The following is a 21,949-nucleotide window of genomic DNA, read 5'->3' as shown; positions in this document are numbered from 1 at the left end:
AAGACAGCAACGAGCAGCATCCAAATCAATGTGCCTTTAATTAGGGCTTTTCTTGAAGGTGGGGAAAGACTGCAAGTCTTTTGCTGCCGAGTGGATGTTCATATTTGTCAGCTCTTTGCATACTGCTTATCCATAGGGGATCTATTACAAGTGCTCAAATGAACAGGCGGTGTTGCAGCTAGCTGCTAAGCAGGGGCTGCAGTTTCTTACTTTTTTTAATAAGCAAGAGGCAACAGCAACATGCCTGGTTCAACTACTGCACTCCGACAAGAGAGATTGAAGAAGACAAGTGTCAGGCCAAATCCCCTGGGTTTATTCACCATTAACGAAGAGGATGAGCAGCAAAAGAACGGGAATTCCAAAAGACTGAAAGGTATGTTGTGGTTCTGCAGTGTGGTCAAGGCTGTGTGTGGATTATGCTGCACAGCAGGCACTATGTTTTATTAGCTCTTCTGTGTGCTATGGAGAGTCTCTAAGTGACTGGTGCAGTTTGGCAATTCATATTGGCACCCACAAATGCACTGTGCATGACGGGCAGCTGTATCTAAATCCCCTGGATTGTTATGCAATCATCTGCTTGGGATATGAAGAAAAAAATACTTTGTAGTTATTAACCCCATTTTTTCCAGGAGAGATAAGGGTCCTGCATCAGAAATATAGCAGTGAATTTCTGTGTGGTTTATTTGATTTCTGTGCACAGTCTGGATAAAAACCTGTTTTAAAAAAGTGATTGTAGGCTTGGAGAATAGAGAATGCAATACCAGCCTGTTACAGAAGACAGCTTTGCCAAAGACAATGTAAAATTAGCTATACTTCCGTTCCTGTGCATAAGGGGCAGTGTGCCTTTGGCAAAGTATCGAAAAATACATATTGTTCAAATATGCTGACTTTAAGACTGACCAAAAAACCCTAAACAAATTGTAACTGCTAAAGAAAAATACTTAAGGTGCTTAACGTGGGTGAGTGGTGGTGGCAGAGGGACACTGATGGCTGTTGATTTACAACAGAGGTCTGTCAAGCCTGTGTAGCCACTGTCTGTCTTGTATCATGTAATTAATGTTTTCCACATGGATCCTAGTGTTTAAATTCTGTTGGTCTGGCAGGGATCCTGCACCTTACAATTGTGACTGGAATTTTAAGTTTGACCATTAGAGTTTTTAGTCTTTTTTTTGTGATCAAGTGATTCCGTTTATATGAGCACTCCTTTTTGTGGTCTTATTTGAGGGGGGGGAAATTGTACAAGATTTTTTTGTTTACTAAACAAATGTTAGTTTGTAGCCTCAAGACAGTGTTTCAAATTTCAGACATTACCATTCTGCCATGTAACGGGAGAGGCTAGCAAGCATTTAAATAGCAAATTTATAGTTGTGTATTTATTAGAGCTGAATCATTTACGGCTAACTGGTTATTTTCTTTTTCTTGAAGGAAAAGGGTAGCTTGATAGCTGTTTGAAACAAATTCAGAACTCAGGATTTTTTTTTGAGTTTGCAGCTTGTACTTTTTTTTTTTTTGCAGAATAGTAAAGAACCTGACAGATTTGAGTGTTGTGATAAAATATATGTTGCTAGTCATTGTTAATGTGCCTAATGTGTTAGGGTCTTGTGTACATAGTTACTTACTCTTCTGTATATTTGAAACTGCTCATATAAAATGGGGATACAAACTCTAGTGTAAGGTTATTGAGTTTTTAATGTTTTAAGAAGCGTATTACCTTCCTTTATCACCCACTGGATGACTTCCAGAGTCAACAGTCCACAAAGCTAAGAATCAATCATTTTCCTGGTTTTATTCAATGGCAGTGATAGTTTCCCAGGGTAAAAGTTCTTGTTGACTTAGCTAGTGTTTTCTACTTGCAGCAGTTATGCAGATGTGCTTATCCTTTGCCTCTCTTGTTATAACTGAGGTTCCATTTTTGATTTTTCCTTTTTTCTCTTGTTGCTGTGAAATGTAAGCAGACAAATGTGCACAGGAGCACAGACAGCAAACTAGCAAGTATATGTGGCTTTGATATAAACATGTAGTGGCTTACCTTGAATGCTCCTTGTGAGATATAGCATAGGAGGCTGTACAAAATATTTTGGAAGTATACTCATTTGTTTTTCTTTTACTAAATATTTAAAAAGGCTCATAGTGTCTCTAGAACACCATTTGCATGCTGATGGATGTAGTTATTACCCTTCTGTACATTTGAATGCATTATCAGTGGTTAGGTGGGTTAGAACTGGAATGCCTGGTCACGAGGAGTGCATGTATTCAGGGTGACGTTCTCCCTTTCCTACCTGGTACCAAGAAACATCGCTCCAGCACAGCTCTGGGTGGAAACATAGGATGTGTAATGGACCCATGTGAGGCTTTCTTGAGTCTTTAGAGTCTGTTCTGTTGCTACTTTACAGTGTTTGCTTCGTCTTAGTTCTTTACCTGTCCTGTTTGCTCAGCAAGCATCTGCAGCTGCTTGGATTTTTCTTTATTCTTTTTTCCCCCCCTGTAGCACATACTGAGTCAGTGTCATCTTCATGGGAGGTGGGCTACATGTTGTCTCCATCTGCAGTTTCTATAACCATGCTCGACCTGTCTTTGTACAGCAGTTCAAAACCCGAGAGGTCTTTAATGGATCTGATACTCCAAAGTAATAAAGCAGCTCGTTCCTCCATTAAGGATATTTGAATATCATCACAAGTTTTAAAATAATCATCGTTTTTGTAGTTCAGGTCTTCTCAGAATCCTAAGGCTTGATTAGAGTTTGTATGAGAATTGGTTTTGTTATCTGTGAAAAGTATTTATGTGGATCATAAAGTTAACATTTGTGAGATTTTCTGTAAATTGATTTTAATATCAGCCATTTCTTTTCTTGTCTTTGGCTGTCTGTATTGCAACCTGAGAAGTCTGGTAGACTATGAGTTTGTTCCTCCAGTGTAAACAAATAATGAACTGAAAATGCTTGTCAAAGATTTTTTTTTTTAACCTGGTGGTGATCTTTGTAGCCATGTGCTTCTGATACTTCCTTTCCTTTTGATATGAATTGTATTCACTGCTTTTTCACCAAATATTTTCACTTCCTTTCCTCCTCTCCACCCTCCCCCCCTTCCTCCCTAACAGCTAAATGCATGTTTTAGAAGGATGGAAAGAGGCAGCAATTGACTTCTGGATTCTGAATAATGTTGCTACTTGTCTCTGTATATCAATTAGCTAACTGGTAGTTAGAAAGGTAAGAGAATTTTTTTGTTCGGTCCATGCCTGAGAATTTTCTGCAAGCCTGAATGTGAATTTCATGTGAGCCTGTGTTTAAGACGTTTTTAATATTCTATTAGATTTGACAGGACTGCTGGCTGAAATTGTTGGTCATAGTTGGGTGGGGGTATTCCCTCGGTATTTTTTAGTAGGGAACTAATGGTTCTTCTGCTAAATATCTTCCTAGGAAGTCCTGAAAGTTGTAGGCTGTTTTCACAGATAATGCTCATATCAGGAAATGAGTCTCATCTCACAGACATTCATACAGGTTTTTCCCTTGGTTTGGGTTTGGTGTTTTTCCATTTGTTCTAATGGATTTGACAGTTTCCTTTAGCTTGGGGGGGGAGGCTTTGTTTTTTGGTTGGGGGGCGTGGGGGTCTTGCTCGAGTTTTATTGCTTTCCTTTGTCACTTTGCCAAAATACTAGTTCAACCAAGCAAGCTTTAGTAAGATGCTTGAAACTTAGTGAGCTCAAGTGCATAAATGACTGGCGGTCTACAAAATTACAATTTAGGAAATGCAAATGTAGTGTATTGGCCTGATTCTTTAAAGAGGTGTTTTTATCATTGAATGTTAATGGAGGTAAAATTCATGTCTTCTTTGTAAGCTAAGAGCAGTGAGAATTGGCACAGGTGTCCAGGCTGTGTGGTACTTAGACTTGTGACTATCCAGAAGACTTCCAGGTAATAAATCCTGTTTACTATTTGTTGGTTGAAGTCTGAATGTGAATTGAGGATGAACTTCCTACTGGGATCAGCATCTACCTAAAACCAATCTTGCAGGCACATCTAGTTATGTTCTGTTAAGCAGCCTTAGAACTCAGCTCAGAGCAAAGTAATAGACTGGTGTTTGCAAAGGGACATTTTTGACAGCTTAACATTGGCACTTGCATTTTCAAGTGCTAGAGCTGTGCTTCTGGATGCAGTATTGGCATTTAGAGCACACTTTTCACTCAGTGTTATTTATTTCATAAACACTATTTCCTGAAAGATCTGGATGTATGTCTCCATATAAAGCAATGTGCTTTTTTAATCTATTTCCCTTTCAAAACTTAGGACACATAATCACGCATGAAATATATGCTGTATGTTTTATTCAGGCTACATATTTACATCCCAAGTGTGCTACTGTGGCAAGGACTGTGTTGTTAGCTCTTTGGGACAAGACCTGCATTTTTGTTACGTGTCTGTATAGCACCCACTATTGCAGGGTCTTGAGGTCCAGCTGTTGAGTAGTAGAACAGTGCAAATAAAAATTACTTTGAATTGCCTCTTTTACTTTTATTTAACAGCCTCTATTCTCCTCTCCCTTTGTACAAGAATTTTGCTACATAGTGCACTCTTCAAATACAACTTGTACAGGTTTATAGAAGTTTATTTTGCACTTGAATTGTTTTTGATTTTAGTCACCAGCTTTCAAGCAGTTTTGCAACTATATCCACAAAGAAACCAGACAAAATGGGCACAGAACCACACACTTAACAGCTTCAATGTTCCCTTAAAGCTTGTGTTGTAAACCAAGTATGTTTTTTGTGACTGAAGATAGTGTGTGAATGTGGTTCATTATGTAAATCACAAAGGTATGTCCAGGTAGATTAGAGGTTAAAGGTATCCATCTTGTGTGTGTGAACTTTGGCCTCAGACATTCTTTGAATTCAGGCACGAGCAATTCAATTCACCTTAGTATTTCCCTCCTCTGCCCTGTTGATTTTGTGCACCTTGGATGTCGTCTTAACTCTTACTCAATTTTATGAAATTTTTAAGTGATGCCTCCTCTCCTTCCTCTTGGGGGGAAGGGGGAGGAACATCTTCTCAGACTACTGTCTGAGTTGTGTTTCTAAAACTATCATTTGAAGAGTGTAGAAAAGTAATGCTCATATTTCTGGATTATAAATTTGAATAATTAATAACTGAAATAGCTACCTTATGAGATTTATGGCAAGTGAATGAAAAGACTAACAATGGAATCCTTCACCTGCCTGCTTATTTAAAAGTGATCGAGGGAGTATACCTCTAATCTGCTGAGTGAGTGTTGCTGCTAATACAAGGCTAGACGTACGTGCTTTAGGTCTCTGAACGGTAACACTGATTTTTTGTCATCTTGAAAACAAATAAGAGAAGGGCTTTTTCCAGTGCTTTGGTGCATGGCAGTGATGTCTGTGATTACCAGCAGATTTTGCTGCTGTTGTGTGGATGGTAAAGTTTTTGTTTAATGCTCATTTCAGATGTAAGCTTTGTTCATCCAGAGAGCTGAGGGAGATTTCTTCTAACGTGACTGTTTATGTGCTTAGTCTCAGTGTTCTGCATGTATTGGGGAAATACATATTCCTTGTTCGACTCAGTTTGGCTAACTTTTAATTCAGTTATTATTTTGTTGTTGTGTGTCTATACCCAAACACAAACTTAATATACCTGCAAGAAAAGGAAATTTGGCATCTTCAAGGGCATTAAACTGATAGTCCTGGAAACTGAAACTGTGTACCTACAAAACAGGTACTGCATGGGGTGTGGAAGTGTAATCTTATCCCACGCGGCAGAGTCTGTGCCTCGGGCTGGATCCAGAATGACAGCTTGGTCTCTGGCTTCCACCACACTTCAAACCAGCAGAACTGCCTGGGATCGTGGTTCTCCCAGTAGGGCCTCTTAACACGAGTCAGTAGGCTGACCTCCAGTTTGGTTTGGGCAGAACAGGGAGCAGCTGTTAGAGGCTGGTGAACTGGCTCACCAAAATCAAGTATTGGAGGTTTTCATGACAGTTGGTAGCCTTGTCTTGCCCATCTGCATTTGAGACAAAGTTAGGGGAAAGAGTGGGTGGAAGGAAGGAAAGGTACCAATTATCATTACAATGCTGGTTGTGTAAAGGGGCAGGGCTGAGAACCTGGACAATGTGGTTTGTCATCCTGCACCTCCCAGTGAGTTCTGCTAATGTTTCTCTACACTTCCTCTTTCTTTCTGCTAGCCGAGGCCAGAAGAAGAGGGGTCCAAAAGTACCTGTGATCTTTCTGGGCATTTATTTTAAAACAACTCTCAAAGTGTCTGGGAGGTATATTCATAAAAAACCCTATATTCATTACCTAATTTGCAGCTGTTGGGGGTGTAGAAGGAAGTTGTGTTTTTTTCAGGAAGCTACTACAAAGCTGTCTCCTTTGTAGGATTTCACTGTTCATAGCTGTAGGTGCTGGGTAGCATGAAACAACTTATTTGTAATAAAGACAAAGAGATCCTAACATGAAATAATCTATTTGCAATAAAGCAAAGAGAACGTGCTGGATGTCTCGGGGATAGCAGGGAATAAGTCTGTAGACCAGTGGAGCAAATCTGATTTGTTCAGTCCCTCTGGCTTTCAGAGTGAAAGTCCCAGGTCTGAGGACTTGGCTTGTGTTGTAACAGTCTGGTCATCAAAGTGTGTGCTGGGATTACTGAGAGCTTATCTATGCTGGGTAAGAATCATCTTACACTTCTAGCTCAGCTCCATAAGAAGAGGCTTCCACTGCTGATTCTGGAGGATTGTGTTCATATACTTTGTCAACTGGTTTTGCGGGGGGAAACAGCCTGGGATCTATTCATGTGCTCAGGGAGCATACTTGACATTGAGCATGTGGATGGCAAAAGTCCAAAAAAGTACAACAGAGTCTTTAAAGTTTAAGATATTTGTTAAAAGGAATTCAGGTTAACTTGGCATGTGAACTGAGGATAATCCTAATTAGGGAAAAGATTGAATTTTGCAAAGTAATTTTGTAAGTAAACAAGGTTATTTCAACCAAGATGTAAATGATAACATAGTATTCATCAGAGCTGTCCATGTGAGAACAGGGTGCCGTATTTGGTTACTGTACTTGCAGGTCAGAATGCTTGTTGAAGTTGCAAAAAGATTGGAGTTCAATTTAATTGATACAATTTTCAAGAAAGCTTTATATAATAAGAAACACCACTCATGAAACTGATAGCAAGCAGTGGAGTTTCTTCCTTATTCACTGTTAACACTGTAAAAGTAGTGGCTTTAAAAACCTTGAATTGGGAATACGATTTCAACTGTGGGGAAAATACATGTAAAAAGAAGGTAGGTTTATGGTAATTTCTTATGGGAGAGAGGGAGAAACCTGGAAAGTGGTAGATCTGTCCAAGGATCTTGAATTCTCTGAGGTCTTGTTGTATTGTTCTTTTTTCCCTGAAAATATACAAACAATACTCTTTCAAGGGGTTTATACAGTAACATGCCATTGGAATAATATGACAGCAAGAAGAAATGGACCTCTATGCCCTATCTGTACTGCATTACACATGCCTGGGTAGTACCGTGTTTTTATTTTGCGGTGGAAAAATGAGGCAATAGCTAAGCACGTCTTTTTAAAAGAAATATATTGCAGTTAGATCCCATGATGTTTTTGTGATTGTGGTGGTGTGAAGAGTCTTGGCACTCTTGCTGCTGTTTGCAAGCTTGCTCCGAAACTGCTGTATCCATTTGCTCCTTCAAAGTTGCCTTTATATCCAGGTATGTAGAAATCTGGCTTTATTTTTAAGAGAAAACCCTTGTCATATCAAGAAATTAATGAGCGCTGGCCTAGTGTTGCTTCTGGCCATGAGCAAGTGATGATGGAACTCTACTTATTACTGGGCTCAGCTGAATAGTGGGAGTACATCATTTTTCTTCCTGCACAAACTCATACGTGTACATCCTTTGCTTACTCAGCTACCCACAGAGTACTTTTTGTGCCTTTTGTTTTTTCCCTGCTGCTTTAAATTCAATCTGTACTTTACAACTGGAGAACTTGTTTTTCTGGTATTTGAGAATTAAGAGTTCTGAGTGAAAGCATCTCAAAAGACTTTTGTATTATTATCAGCAGTCTCTTCAGAAGTGGTTTGTGGGGTTTTTTAAGCCACGTTAAGGAATTATTTAACCCTGTCTACCCAACCTCAGTCCACAACAGTAATGTGCCAGGAGAATAAATGCCATAATGTTTGATGCAATTTGCTCTATTTTAATGAACTACCTTCACTCACTGAAGGTGCATCTCACAGTGCACTGTTTTTGCAGCCAAGCACTACTCGAAACTCATACATACGAGTTTCACCTGCATTGAGTTGATGTCTGTTGGTCAGATCTGTATAATGAAGGTGAGGGAGGCTATGGGCAATGTTTAATATGCAAATAAAAATGCAGATGAAACATCAGAAATTAAATTAGGGAGTACTCTAAAACTTGGGCTTTCATATCTTGTTGCTTGAGGCAGAGTATTTTTCTCCTTCAGAGGACTGGAATCACACTTACCAAATTCTACCCAAAACTCCCATCTCATTGATGGGATAGCTTTGACTATGACAGCCATTGAACGTCCAGATTGTCCCAAGCCCCATCTTAGTGATCTGTATGTATAGATGTAGCGTAACTGCTTAGTCAAGCTCAAGGTAGGAATGACTAGGGATAGCAGGCAGATTGTTTAAATGTTCTTTTTATACTAGCAGATTCAGAGGAGAAGCACTTGAATGTTAGCTTCACTTTCTTCTTTACATGATTGACTTGCTGATAATGGCTAGAATAAACACAGTTCCAGTGGGCAGGTCACTGCAGCTTAACCTGGATGCAGGCTTCTCCAGAAAGTAGAATATTTGTCCCTGTACTAGAGGGGGAGACAAGGCGTTTGGGGCAGGCTATGCTGGTGGAAAGCTGAACTGCTGTGTCAGTACCGACACAGACCTGTAGCTGCTCTCTGTGTGTGCTTGTGCTGGGGAACTGTTGAGTTGTTTTGAACTAGAATAATACCTTGTGTAGCTTCAATGGGATGATGGAACGAGATTATATCTGTCCGTTTGCCAGATTAAAAGTCCATTGAAGTTTTTGTTCCCTTTTATTAATGCTGGGCAAATAGATTATCTTCTAGTTGTTTCAGATCTGTTGAAGCCTAGTTTTGCTCTTTAGCTCTGTAGAGGCAACAGTTTTTCTCGGGGATTAGCTGTGGTTCTGTAGATTTGAGTTCATGTCTAATTCATAGAGTTTGTCTGTGCAGATGTCAACAAGAGGAAACTGGGTTTGCAATCAAGAGTTTGAGCAAATCAGGCACAGGTATCTGCTGAGACTGGTGGGAAGCAAAACGTGGAAAATAGCAGAGATTCCAAATCATAGAAATCTTCCAGTTGATGTCACTTAGGAATAAAAATTAAGTTAGCTGAAGCACTCTTCCTTTTCTGGTACTAGTGTCTATACAGCTGGCTTCAGGGAAAGCAGGAGATTCCTGTTGTAAATCCACAACTATGACTTCTAATGGGTCCTTAATCTCAGTAAGTGGTTTTCAGTAGTGTGTGTTGGAGGCTGGATTTACAATCAACTTGGAAGAGTCGGCGAAGAGTCAGTTTGCTTAGGAGTTGAGAGTTAGGCAAAAACCTGAACAACCCAGGAGAAATACTCAAAGTACTGGAAGTCCCAGAAGGGACTTGATGTACTTACAGACTGAATTTGTAGTTTGGTTGCTGGCCACCTGCTCTTCAGTCTTTATTTCTCTTGTTTAATACTGCTACAGTCTGAGCCTCCAGTCATGCCTACTAATTGGCCTAGTCCTTCACGTGGAGGTTGATTGTTTTTGCAGTCAACTTTCTTCTGGGTCTTCCTTTTACATCTGAAGCAGACATAGGAACAACTGTCCTTCCACAATCTGGCATGCCAGGTACAACTGCTCGCAGATCTCTTCTGTGACCTGCTTCTGTGACCTGTTTAGCATTGGAGGGTTGTGGAAAGAAGCTGGTGCCACTGCACACCCCTGCAGCCAGGAAATACTCTGGCTGGTGGAGTTTTGTCTTCAGAAGAGCCTTGCTGCAGCCTAGTGCCATAGCCACCTCCTATTGCATGGTATGCTGTGCTAGGAATGTGCTCTCTTTCCCTTCAGGAGGTATCCCTGTTCCTGATAAGATCTGAGGATAGTGGATGACAGGGAAAACATTAAGAATTTTTGTTGTCTGTGTGCTGGGAGACAATGAGGAAAAGGAGTGAGGAAGTAACATACCCTTTCAAAAGTATCGCTTCCGCAGGATGCCTGAATTCTAATGTAATTGATGGGAATATGATCGTAGTACTGATGTCTTGGGCAGAGATAAGCTGTCTAGTTGAAAGTCCAGTGAAAGATTCTGGACCTAAAATCTCGTAACATCCTAAAGCATACTGTTAGGTGTGCTGAAGAGGCTTGGCTTTTCCATTCTTGAATTCCAGATCTTTTTCAGCTTCATTTTAAACTCCCGGACAGCCGAGGCTTATTATAGAAGTGCTGACAGAACTTGATTCACGCTGTTGTATCTTAGTGTACAAAGCTATCTGGTTTCTCAATTCTGCTTCAGAGAGCTTTTCAGAAAGCTTTTTTGGAAATGCAGGTTTATCCAGTTACCCGCCCTTGACATGAGAAGTCATCCTTTTACACAGCCCATTCTCACTTTGTTTTTTTACTTTTTCAAAGTCAGTTTCCTCATTGCCTGCATGCTGACTAATGTGCTGATGAAAATTACTATACTAAATTTTGGCTTGTATGCTAAGACATCATGAATGACATCAAATGTGTCTGAGCTGTTTTTGAAGACAGAGGTGTGATGTCAGCGGAGTTCACATTTGTTATACTTCCGAGCGCAGCAGTGGCAATATGGTGGAAAACAAACTGCTGAACCTTTTTGCCTGTCATTCATTCTTAGTTGTAATGGCCATTTCATTGAGGAATGTGCACCCCATCTTGGACATAGAGTCCACACAAACTCTAGACAATGCTACTTTCATATTTTGTGTACGTTCCCTTTCACTAGAAATACCAAAACATGTTTACCTTGCTCTCTTATTCCCTGCAGCAAAGGAAGAAGTAGTAGTTTGTGTTTAAAACAAACAAAACCAACCTTCTCCAGCCATCTAGCTATGTTAAACTGCTGTGTTTAGTTGCAGTCTGAACTACAAAATAAGAGGGTAAGGGGGTAAAGGAAAAGCAGGTGGCAGTCGCCATCTGTAAACCAGAAAAGGATAACAACAACCAGCTGCTGAGTGAGGTATTGGCAATAAAACCAGGCTGCAGACCAAGCAGCTTGTGCTTGTTGTTGTGCCTGGGTTATCAGCATTTTGGTAGGTTCTTACACTTCCAATCTGTCTTTTCTGAAATATTCCATAATGTGGTTATTTACTTTTGTGCCAGGATTTTTCTTCACCAGGTTATTCTTAAGTTTAAGAAACACAATTGTCAACTAGTTTGTGTTCAGGGAGTTTGTGAGCCTCACTGTCCCTGTGAGTTACCTGGATTGCTGCTGTAAACCACGTCTCAGATGCTCAGTGTCACTGAAGATTGCATGCAGAGTGGCTTGGCTTTTCACTGCAATATGTTTAACATAAATCTTTCTAGTCAATAACCGATGCGGAGCATAGGAAAGCAGTATAGTGAAGATTGTGATGCTCACACCATGGTGATGCTTATGGATGCCTCCTTTTTCTCTTAGACTTTTGTTTAATCACCATCCCTACGGATTTCACTTGTTTGTGGCATCTGTGTGATGAGCAACATTCCAAGGCTGAAATATTTAAAGTGACAGTATGATGATCTTCCTCTCCTGAGAAATGAAGACAGCATCTCCATGATTACAATGTGTGGCAGTTCTGAATAGGCTCTGGACCCCAAGGTTTTTGGAGGTGATTTATGCTCATCTTAGCTCTGCAAACAGGCCCTGCTATTGCCTGGCTGTAAAGAGCAGTTCAGTCTGTCGTGCTGCTACTAGCAGTTCCCTTTAACACTCAGTGAAGATGTAGCTTAAATTTTGAGAAAGTGCTATTCTTTGGTCTTTCTCTTCATACTCTAGGTTCGATTATGGAGTTTTCTTAAACTTGTCCTAGGATTTCTTTTCAAAAAGATCTAGGTAATTGCCAGTAGCAAGCTCTTATCGCTAATCTAGTCCCAGATGGTGAGGCTGTAGCTTTTTGCTATAAATCAAGGCAAGAAGGTTCTGCTGCTGGAATTCTGCAGGCCAGTTTTTAGTGGAGTTCTCAGACAGGGGTTCTTTAAGATGTCTTTGACCTCTTTTGTTTGTGTGTGGTTTTTTTTTTTGAGTACAGGGAACAACAATATGGCCTTGTAAACTTGACCTGGTAAGTTACCAAAAGCTTTAAGAAGGAGGTGTGTGTTAGGGAGAGAGGTTACCCTCATTTGTTTGTTACCATTCTCTCTTGCTTGCCCTTGTTGTGTCTCTTAGGAGTGTGGTCTGATGCATTGCAACCAGTGAGTCACATTGGCAGACACCTGCTCTTGAAACCATGTTAGTTAACATAGCTTTGAAAAGTAACAAGCTAGGGAGCAACCTAATGAGAAGGTTTACGTTTGTGATGTTGGTAACATCTGTTTTATCAGTCCTTAAAGAGACCCAAGATATTCCTTATAATGATGCTGTAGAATAGTTGAAGTGGGTTGGCAGTTACTGCATACTAATAAACGGGATGGTCTGTGGAGTAAGCAGGATCCAACGGTTGTAATTCAAAGTAAGTTTTTTGAATTTTTCTCCTTTGTAACAAAACCTTTTGTAATGTGTGTCTGTGTGGGGGTCCATTTGCTTATTTTTGAAAGCTTTTGCCTTTCCCTGTTCTCAAGCAATTCTCTGCCACAGAATATCCAACCTGACCTGCTCACTTTGGTGGACTGAAGTAGTGTGAAAGTACACTGAGGTGGGAGGCTCTGAGAGAGAGTGAGGATCACAAAAGTCAAGAGAAGACACAACAATATAAATCCGGAGCCATGTTCTTCACTTGAGGAAGGCTTGTTTTTTAGTTTTAAAGCAACTGTCTTCTGAGACGGGTTATTGGACAACCAGTTATTGATTAACAGTCCTTCTGAGACCTGTGTTGCAAAGACTGCCTTTTCACATGAAAATTCTTGTGACTTAGAGAATAACTGGTGATAAGTATCATGTCTAGTAACATCTACAGGAACAATCTCTGTTTCCCTCTCTGGGGAGGGGAAACTTGTTTTTGCAGGACATCCTGACAATAGTGATTATAACGAGAGCTTTCCCATCTGACTCAAATATTTCAGGCTGTGTGGGGATTATTGAGTATTACTCTGTGGAACTACAGCCATCCAGTGAGGCTCTAATTACTTGTGACTGAGCAACAGTGCACCTACTTCCCATTCTCTGCACAGTGTTTTCTCCCTTTCTCTTGTCCCAACTTATTTGATTGACCTTTTGCTTGAATGTTCTTTAAAACAGCATTAATTATGTACTCCAAAAGAGTTTCAAATGTAATATATATATATATGTTTGTGATATATATATATATCACACATTTTTTTTTTTTTTTTACAAAATGAGAACAAAGTGTTTTGCCTGTAAACCTTTTGAGAAGACTTTCCTATGTGCAGGTGTTAAAAGACATTGTGAAATCATTGTCTGCATATGCTTAAGCTTTCACTCTCTGTTGTGCTCTTGGATCTTTAAATGGGAAAATCCAATGAGACCTGGCTTTCCTGTTATATAATACACTGCTGTGCAATTCTAAATGCTGAAGCCACTTTCCAAATACCTTTATTTTGTGCTGCTGTAAAGTAGTGCAATGCTGGATTATGTTTTATGCTTTGCTTTTTAAAGGGGGAAAGATAAAATGAGGAAAATAAGAAGGGGTATGTCGGTGTGTTGCATGCCTTCAAGATTAATTGGGACTTTCTGCTGAAAGAGAAGTTAATTTGTGTTGGATACAACTCACTGCTGAGTAAGTGGAGCATTGAGGCTCATGTTAATTGGCAGTGGGGCCTTTTCTGCAGTTTCCCTCGTGCTGTACTGTCTGTGACCTGGTTGGGAAGGGCTAGCATGGGTTATAGCTGGTCAGAGCTGCTCAGGCACTGATGCTTGCAGAGTAGGGCTGTTTTAATGGGCCACTTGCATAGCATTTTGGTTGCGGTCCACTGAAGTCTGCCTTTCACGTGCCAGTACAGCCAAAAGCTGTGTGTGCTGAGGTGCTGGTGGCCAAGCAGATGGCAATGGAGATGCCATGGTGATTTGCTGAGCAGGTCTGCTGCCACTGTGTTAGATTGCCTATTCATGGACTTGATGAGATGTAGATATATCAGTTGTTACGGTCTTAAACAGTTTGAATTTCTTTTCATAAACGTTGTAGATACAGTGCTGCCCAGTCAACCTAGGAAATCACAAATAGCAGATCACAAATTTTAAAATAAAAATTTAAACGTTTAAAATGTTTAAAATTTAAAACATTTTTAAATGTTTTAAACATCCCTGTCCCAACCCAGGTAAGGCATTATAACATAGTGTGGTTTGTGATTTTGGTGAAGCATAGGGGCTAAACTTTCTTCATCAGTGGTGTTTGTGTAAGTGCTCCCACTGTCTGTGGGTACCTTTTGGGGGAATGTTTTAAAGTCAGCTGACCCCAAAGCTTTCTAGAAGCAAGGATTGCTACTGCACCAGTGTTTCTAATCCCAGCCTCTGTGGCAAAGTAGAAAGTGGTGCTGTGGTGAAGTGCTTAAGGTGAAAGCTGACTTTTTTGACAAGAAGAGAAGTCTTTCTCCCTGCATCTGCCCTTATGCAAGTGGATTACTACCCTTCACCCACATACTATAATAGAGGCGTAGTGCAAGGCATCATTGACAAATATTCCAGTACTTGAAATCTGATTATTTTTGAGAAAGAAAATAGGTAAGTATTGCTAAGGCATTCCCCCACCCCCAGGTAAACGAAGTAGGAACACTTTATGGGGGAAATGGGGGCCTCTTTTTTTTTTTTTTTTTTTTTTTTAAGGGCCATTGTCTCTAAACAAATACCGATGTAGGCAGATTACTAATGCCAGCTGGAGTGTCGGAAGAGATTACATCATAGACTGCCTCACAAGCTTTGGCAAAATGAAATGCAAAGCTTGCATACAGTGATTCTAGATCCTGCTCTTGCTCTGTTAAGTCAAGTGCTTTCCTTCTAAGAGAGTGGGAAAAACCCTGCTAGACTGTTGCCTGCAGTAGTTAACTCTACAAATAGATGAACACTGAATTTTCTAGTCTGCTGTCACAACTGGAAAGATGTCCCATGGTATCAGTTGGAGCCCACCTATTAAAGGACTTAGTACTTCAGTTTGAACACTGAAAAGCTAGACTTCACATTTGCTCCTTTCCCATAGTCTTTAAAACCTCTTCTAAAGGTCTTTTTAATCAAGTCCGCTCTGAACAGGAGTTGAAAATGAGAATTAAAAACGTGTATGTGGAAAAAACAAGGTTTACTGACCTTGAAGCATTTAAAATATTGCATTGGATAGCTGCAACTGAATGGTTTGCTCTTTTCAGAGCTGCAAATGTTTTGCACAACTGTAATCCTGTCCTGTAGTTGTAACTCATGGGTAGTGCAGAGCTGAGTCTGTCATAAGAAGAGGTGCTACGTGTGGGGAATGTTAAAGAAGTCTGGCAAGAAGATGCACAGTAAGACTTGTACAAAACCATTAAAAAGGCTGGGCCAACTTTGTCCCTGTTGTAATTCTTCTGAAGCAAAGTAAATTGAAAAAGTAGTGAATTTGACCTCCTGTTTTCAGGCTTAGAGCACTTATCTTTTTCTCTTGGTAATGGACTGAAAGCACTTATTGCCCTGTTCTGGATCTCTCTGGCTTTATTGAACTGAACTGCGTTTTGCAAGTAAACAATTAGTGGTCTAATTCTTGCTTGAAAGAAATAACTGTACAGTATCCATTTCAAAGAATGAGACGGCTTCTGAGGACAGGTATAGTCATAGTACCTGAAGTTGCCTTGAAATTGGTGCAAGTTTCTCATCAGCCTTTGAATCCCAGATCTGTTTATCTTCTGAATTAATGATGGATCTCTATATCCTGTTGTCACATTCAGTTGTATCTCAAAATAGTAGAACTAAAAAGTTTTATAATTTTGAACTGGAGTAATTACTTTAAAAAAAAAAAAAATCCTTTCTTGGAAAGTGGGGAATTTATCATGTTATTAGGCAATTTGCAGAAAGGGAGTTTGGAGCAGGGCACTTATGAAATGATCTGTATCATCCCTCCCCTCAGTCAGGGCGGAGGCATGCTGGCAAGACTGCAGGCAGTGCTGCTCCTGCACAGCCTGGTAGTGCTTGTATGGAAAACAAAGGGCTTCAGTCCTGAAGCACCCGGCCGGCTACTCATCAGAGAACAGGGCTCCTATAAGATTTAATGGTAAGATAGGTTAAGAGTGTCTGGCACAGGGAAGAAAGGCATTATGAAGAAGTTATTTCCACTTTAATTGTATTTTTTTTATTCCTGAAATATTGCTTATTCACACTTCATTTTTATTTGTTGAAATGGTTACTTACCTGGGCTTCCCAGAAGACTGCACTGTCTGTTTACTTGGAGTAGTGTCTATTTGTGTGCCATCTAGCTCTTCTGAGTTTTCTTGTGCTTCAGAGTTTCCCAAAGATCAAAACTGCCTTTACGAGAACTGGAGAGACGTCATGCTGGACTTGGTCCAGATTCCTTGGGTTTGTTCTTATGCAATTGGCAGTAAATGTCTAGATTGTTCTGCAGCCATACTATGCATTTGCTGCACTGCTTAAGCTGTGGGGACCTGGCACTGGATTTGACTCTACTGCATTTATTTTATTGGAAACAATGCATCATGAGGCAGAGAGAGGGAAGTGTTAAAATGATGGATTGTGAATGTCATCCAGTATGTATAAAGTCAGCACTTTCAAACACAAAAGCTAGAAGTGACTGTACTGACACAGTTAGCCTGTGCCTTAGAGATAGTATCACAAAAAAGTTAAGTGGCACACTCAGTTCTTTCATGTGTAGTCTCTGAAGTCTGAATTACTTAATAGTGAACTGGTCCCAAAAGTTATTGGCTAGCTTTGGAGGCTTGGGCGGCTTTTTTGGGTTTGTGTTTTTTCTTTTTTTTGTGGCAAGTACTTTAACTTGTGCAAATAAGGCTGCTGCTTTAAGACTAGGCTTTGGCTGCAGCTTACTAACTGCCTGAAATGACACTTTGGGGAGTAATAAGGCTACCTACTCTTGCTACTGAATCAAATCCTAAACTGCTGCATGGTTGTTCAGGCTCTATTTGCTGTTCCAGTAATTGCTGTGTTTGACAGCATGGCTCTGTTTTCTAAATATTCACCAAATTCCTCAGTTCAGAGCTGTTTCCTCAAAGAGTTGCCAAACATACAGCTTAGCTAAATGCAGAAGAGACTGTTCATTCCACAGCATTTTGTTTGCTAGGAAAAAGGGGAATAGCTTGGAGGAAAGGTGCACCAGCATGCAAGGTGCAATTCCTGACAGTTCTCGCAGAAAAGATGTGTAGGTGTGTAGTCACATCTAGATACAGATGTGCTTGTAACAAAAGTGAATAGGTAGTGTTTCAAAAGGGTAGATGTATATCATGGATACTGTACAGTCGTTACACATAGAACATTTTGTGACACTATGCTAAAACACTGTTTTGGAAAAATGTGTGCATTTCCTAAGGAAAATGGCCTACCCCCTGAACTGTTAGCTGAAGTTCCCGTGTCTTTCCAGTAATAACATCCTAGTGAAACCAGCTTTAGCTGCTGTAGCCTGCATTTCTAGGAACTCCAAAATGATGGTAAGAAATATAAATGTTTTTCTTAACACTACTGAACCGCAAATTATGGCACTTGAAGCTTCTGGATTCTGCCTCTGTTTTCATTCTTATTAATGAAGCCTACATACACTGCTGCTTAATGCTAACTTCTTGTAACTGAAACTTGCCTATTTTTGTTCAACAGTGGAAATCATGACTCTCTTGACAGCCTCCTACTGAAGAGTGTATCAGACATCATTGCTTAGGTACATAAATATGTGGAATAACTCTAAGTTCTCTCCTTCTCTAGCACACTGAGCAGGAGGGAAGCAAATCTCAAATAACCATATTAATCAAAATAGCTGATTCTTTTAAAAAATATGGATTCTGTGGGTACAGGCCTAACTGAAATCCAAATGTGTGCAATTATATAACACCTGACTGTAGAAATGCTTGAAACCAAACTGGCATCCTAAGGCTCATTACAGCATAGTTGAAGCAAGTTCCTTCACTAAAACTGTGTAATCAAATGTGTAATTATGGGTTTAAAAAGGTTATTCTGCACATCTGGATCACATTGTTGGGCACAGAGGGCTTTCTTCAGCATCTAATGAAACTTCTCAGTCTACCTGGGTCATGTACAGGCCTTGTTCCTGGCAAATGGCTCACAAGGACTTGAAGAAAGATGTGGTGTTCTTCTTCCTGGAATGGGAACGATGGAGCACTTCTGGCATCTGTCAGCTGCCAGCCAGTTACCCTGCTATTCTCGTCTTCTGGCTATACTTTGCCTTATACAGGTTGTTCAGGACAGCCATGGAAGTGATTAAACTTTCAAAAAGGGCAGAAGGGATCTTTACACTGTTCTTCATGGTCTTAAGCCATTGCACTCAGCTGTTTTCAGCAAATGCTCTTTGGAGTTGGGGGGGGAGGGGGGGTGTTTTCAACATGAGAGATCTGCTCTCTGAGTACCAATGCTGTAATTTAATTGTTCTCTTTGGTTTTTATATCCTAGCTTGCTCTTAAGTGTGAGGGCATCACCCTGTGCATGCAGTTGCAGCCCTGCATGCTATAAGGAAAGGAGACTTTTACCAAAGCATTAAAAAAAAACCAACCTATTAAGATTCACAAAGTGTTTGGTTTGGTTTGTTTAAGAAACAAAAAATGAACCTTTTTTAAGGGAGTAGGATAAAGGAAGGACAGAGCTCACACAGTGGGCCAGGAGCAAAGCCAACAGTACAGTCAAGGAGCCCTGACTTCCACTTATTCTCATGCCACAGTGAATATTGACTTCTACAGAAAAAAAATTAGGTTCACAGAATCATATAGGTTGGAAAAGACCTTTAAGATCATCGAGTCCAACCGTAAACCTAACGCTACCAAGCCCACCACTATACCATGTCCCTAAGCACCTCATCCAAACGTCCTTTAAATACTTCCAGGGATGGCGACTCAACCACTTCCCTGGGCAGCCTGTTCCAATGCTTGATAACCCTTTCAGTGAAGTAAAATTTCCTAATATCCAATCTAAACCTCCCCTGGCGCAACTTGAGGCCATTTCCTCTTGTCCTATCACTTGTTACCTGGGAGAAGAGACCGACCCCCACCTCTCTACAACCTCCTTTCAGGCAGCTGTAGAGAGCAATAAGGTCTCCCCTCAGCCTCCCTTTCTCCAGGCTAAACAGTCCCAGGTCCCTCAGCCGCTCCTCATCAGACTTGTGCTCCAGACCCTTCACCAGCTCCGTTGCCCTTCTCTGCACACGCTCCAGCACCTCAATGTCTCTCTTGTAGTGAGGGGCCCTGTGTTATTACTGCTATGGGCGGAGGGAAAAAAGGAAGTAACTACTTGTTCATGTTTTCAAGAGCTTTGTCTGTTAATGTACTAAAAGAATTTCATGGGGACATTCAATCTACTGTGGAAGCATGTGTCTTGTCAGGAAGAGTTTTCAGTCTCATAAATGTGATTGCCTCCTGGTTACCAAAAAGGAAGCAATGAAAAATATCCATTTATGTTTTGACAAGAATGGGAAAAAAACTTGAATAACTCTGTACATATATGATAAATAACTGATGGGCTAATTTATTATGGAGACATTTATAGACACAAAGGAAAGTGTGACACTTCTATTTGCAGTTAATTCCACAGGATTATACAGTTCTCGTGAATGTGAGTGTTACAGACTCAGGCTGGGGGACCAAGTGCCTAAATACTAAGCTATATATAGTAGCTATATATGTGTATATATCGGTGTCTTCTGATTCAGTACTAGTAGACTGAAAATATGATGAAAACTTCACATGGACAAACAGTTTCCTACATTTACAATGTTTTTAAGATATTGTTTGTAGATCCTTTTATACTCCTTTAAAAGGAGATGGAGAGAAAGTCTTTGTTAAGACTTGGAAAAACTGTTTTAGCAGCAGATTTCTCTTTTAATATTTAAATGTAGGGTTATATTCCCTGACAGTGGTCAATGTAACAAAAACCACAATAGTCCAGGGAATATAACTGATGATGAATTCCCCCCCTAAAACTGTTTTTCTACTGTTGTTTGACAGCACTGACTGAATTATGCTCTTTTTCAGGCGATTTTAATAATATTAAGTGCCAACCTGCTTAAGTTTTCCTCCTTAGGATATATCCTTTAATTTTTCAGGGGTTCTTTGGTTTTCTGGCACTTGCATTTTTCCCCAAGCCCTCTCCCTCTTTGTGAAGACAGGTTAGAGGAGAAACAGCTTGCTGCTTTTACATATGTGGTCCCCTAGGCATACAGTAGCCTTGTCAGAAATGCAGAATGACAGGAGCACCAAGTCTTGTCTGCCGCTTGAATGATTTCCCTTTCTTTTTCTTTTCTGTGCAATGCTTTCTGTGCTGAACCTTCATAGAAATAGGTCTAGAAAGTTAAGCATTGAAGCTATGATAGTAGCTTGCACCCTAAATACTGTACTGCTATCATGTTACTCATTTTGTAAGGACTGTGGTGATGTAGCCTAATGTTTACACTTTAAAGGTTGACGACTGAAGTTTAACATGTGGGACTCCAAGACTGTCTTAGAGGGCTAAAGAGAAGTCTCCATCCCTTCTGCTCCCCATCACATTGATCTCACGGGGGGGGAGGGGGGGGGAAGAAGGGCCTAGTCTTGAGTGATAAGAACAAGCTGGTAGTATGTGTACTTTTTTCAATGCCAGGTAGTTCACAGGCAATGTACCAAGGCCCACCTGCAGAGTCAAGCTAGTTAGGGGTGCAGGGCGTGGGTGGAGATTGCTCTTGGTTTGCTACTGCTCATCTGGCTGAAGGTGAAGCCTTGCCTGCCAGTAGGGCAATCCTCTGCTAATCTGGGGAAAACCTTTTTGTCTCGGTCAGTTGATATATGCGATGATCTCTTCACTCAGACTGAGCTTTCTTCCTCAGAGGTAACTTGGAAGATAGCATTAGGCAGACAGACCACTGTCCTCTCCACTGCAGAGATTAAAATGTGTTAGCTCTGGTCACACTCAGTATTTTACTGAGAAACATACACTTGTCACTGTTCCAGTACATCAAAAAACTGTTGAAAGGAAATTGCTGAAGTTTACAAAGATGACTCTTGGATGTCACTAGCTTGTTAGTTAATTTAACACCTTACATGACCTCCTGCTACCTGCTTTATCACGGATAGGTGTTTTGTGTTTGTTATTGCAGTGCTGTATCACTCACCTCCTTTGGTTCAAGATGCTGCCTTCTGACATGCTGCATGGAGTGTTGGGATGGTGGAGAAAGATAGATTGCTAATTAGCCTGAAATTTGATGAGGGATTTGAGGGGGTCTGTCTGGCATGCTGAGCTGTGATTAATCTTTGATCCCTCGAAACACTTAGCACAGTGATCTTTACTTGTTTAGCTCTTCCAGCTTACAGTATTTTACCTGCTCTAGAAAGAACGTCAACTGTTAGCTTTTCCTAATCTCTGCAGAAAGAGAAGACTAGGAAGAAACCACATTTTAAAAATAATTGAGAAACCGAATAGGGGAAACATCTATCAAAGTTTGGGACCACACTCTTGTAAAGTCAACTCTGTAAAACATTTCATGGTTTAAAAAAAAAAAAATATCACCTTTTGCTTTACCTGACCTTTTAATAGAAAACCTGTACCAACTATTGTAATACAACCTTTTCCCGTTATGTTTTGTGTATACACACATGCATTCCAGCTCTGCATGGAAATAGCTTTCAG

At 40.4% G+C, this 21,949-nt stretch overlaps 1 protein-coding gene across 1 annotated transcript in view; it reads left to right on the top strand.

The window, feature by feature from the left end:
* Positions 1-138: 138 nt before the first annotated feature.
* Positions 139-21,949, top strand: part of MAP7 (microtubule associated protein 7) — a 108,387-nt gene continuing 86,576 nt past the window's right edge. Inside the window, exon 1 of the mRNA XM_075498809.1 lies at positions 139-373. Coding sequence (XP_075354924.1) covers positions 241-373 — 133 coding nt within the window. The 5' untranslated portion in view covers positions 139-240. The remainder of the gene's footprint in view (positions 374-21,949) is intronic.

Source organism: Mycteria americana, chromosome 3 (genome assembly GCF_035582795.1).
Source record: "Mycteria americana isolate JAX WOST 10 ecotype Jacksonville Zoo and Gardens chromosome 3, USCA_MyAme_1.0, whole genome shotgun sequence".
NCBI lineage: Eukaryota > Metazoa > Chordata > Aves > Ciconiiformes > Ciconiidae > Mycteria > Mycteria americana.
Note: the sequence above shows the minus strand (reverse complement) of the source record. Positions and strands in the feature narration are given on the sequence as shown.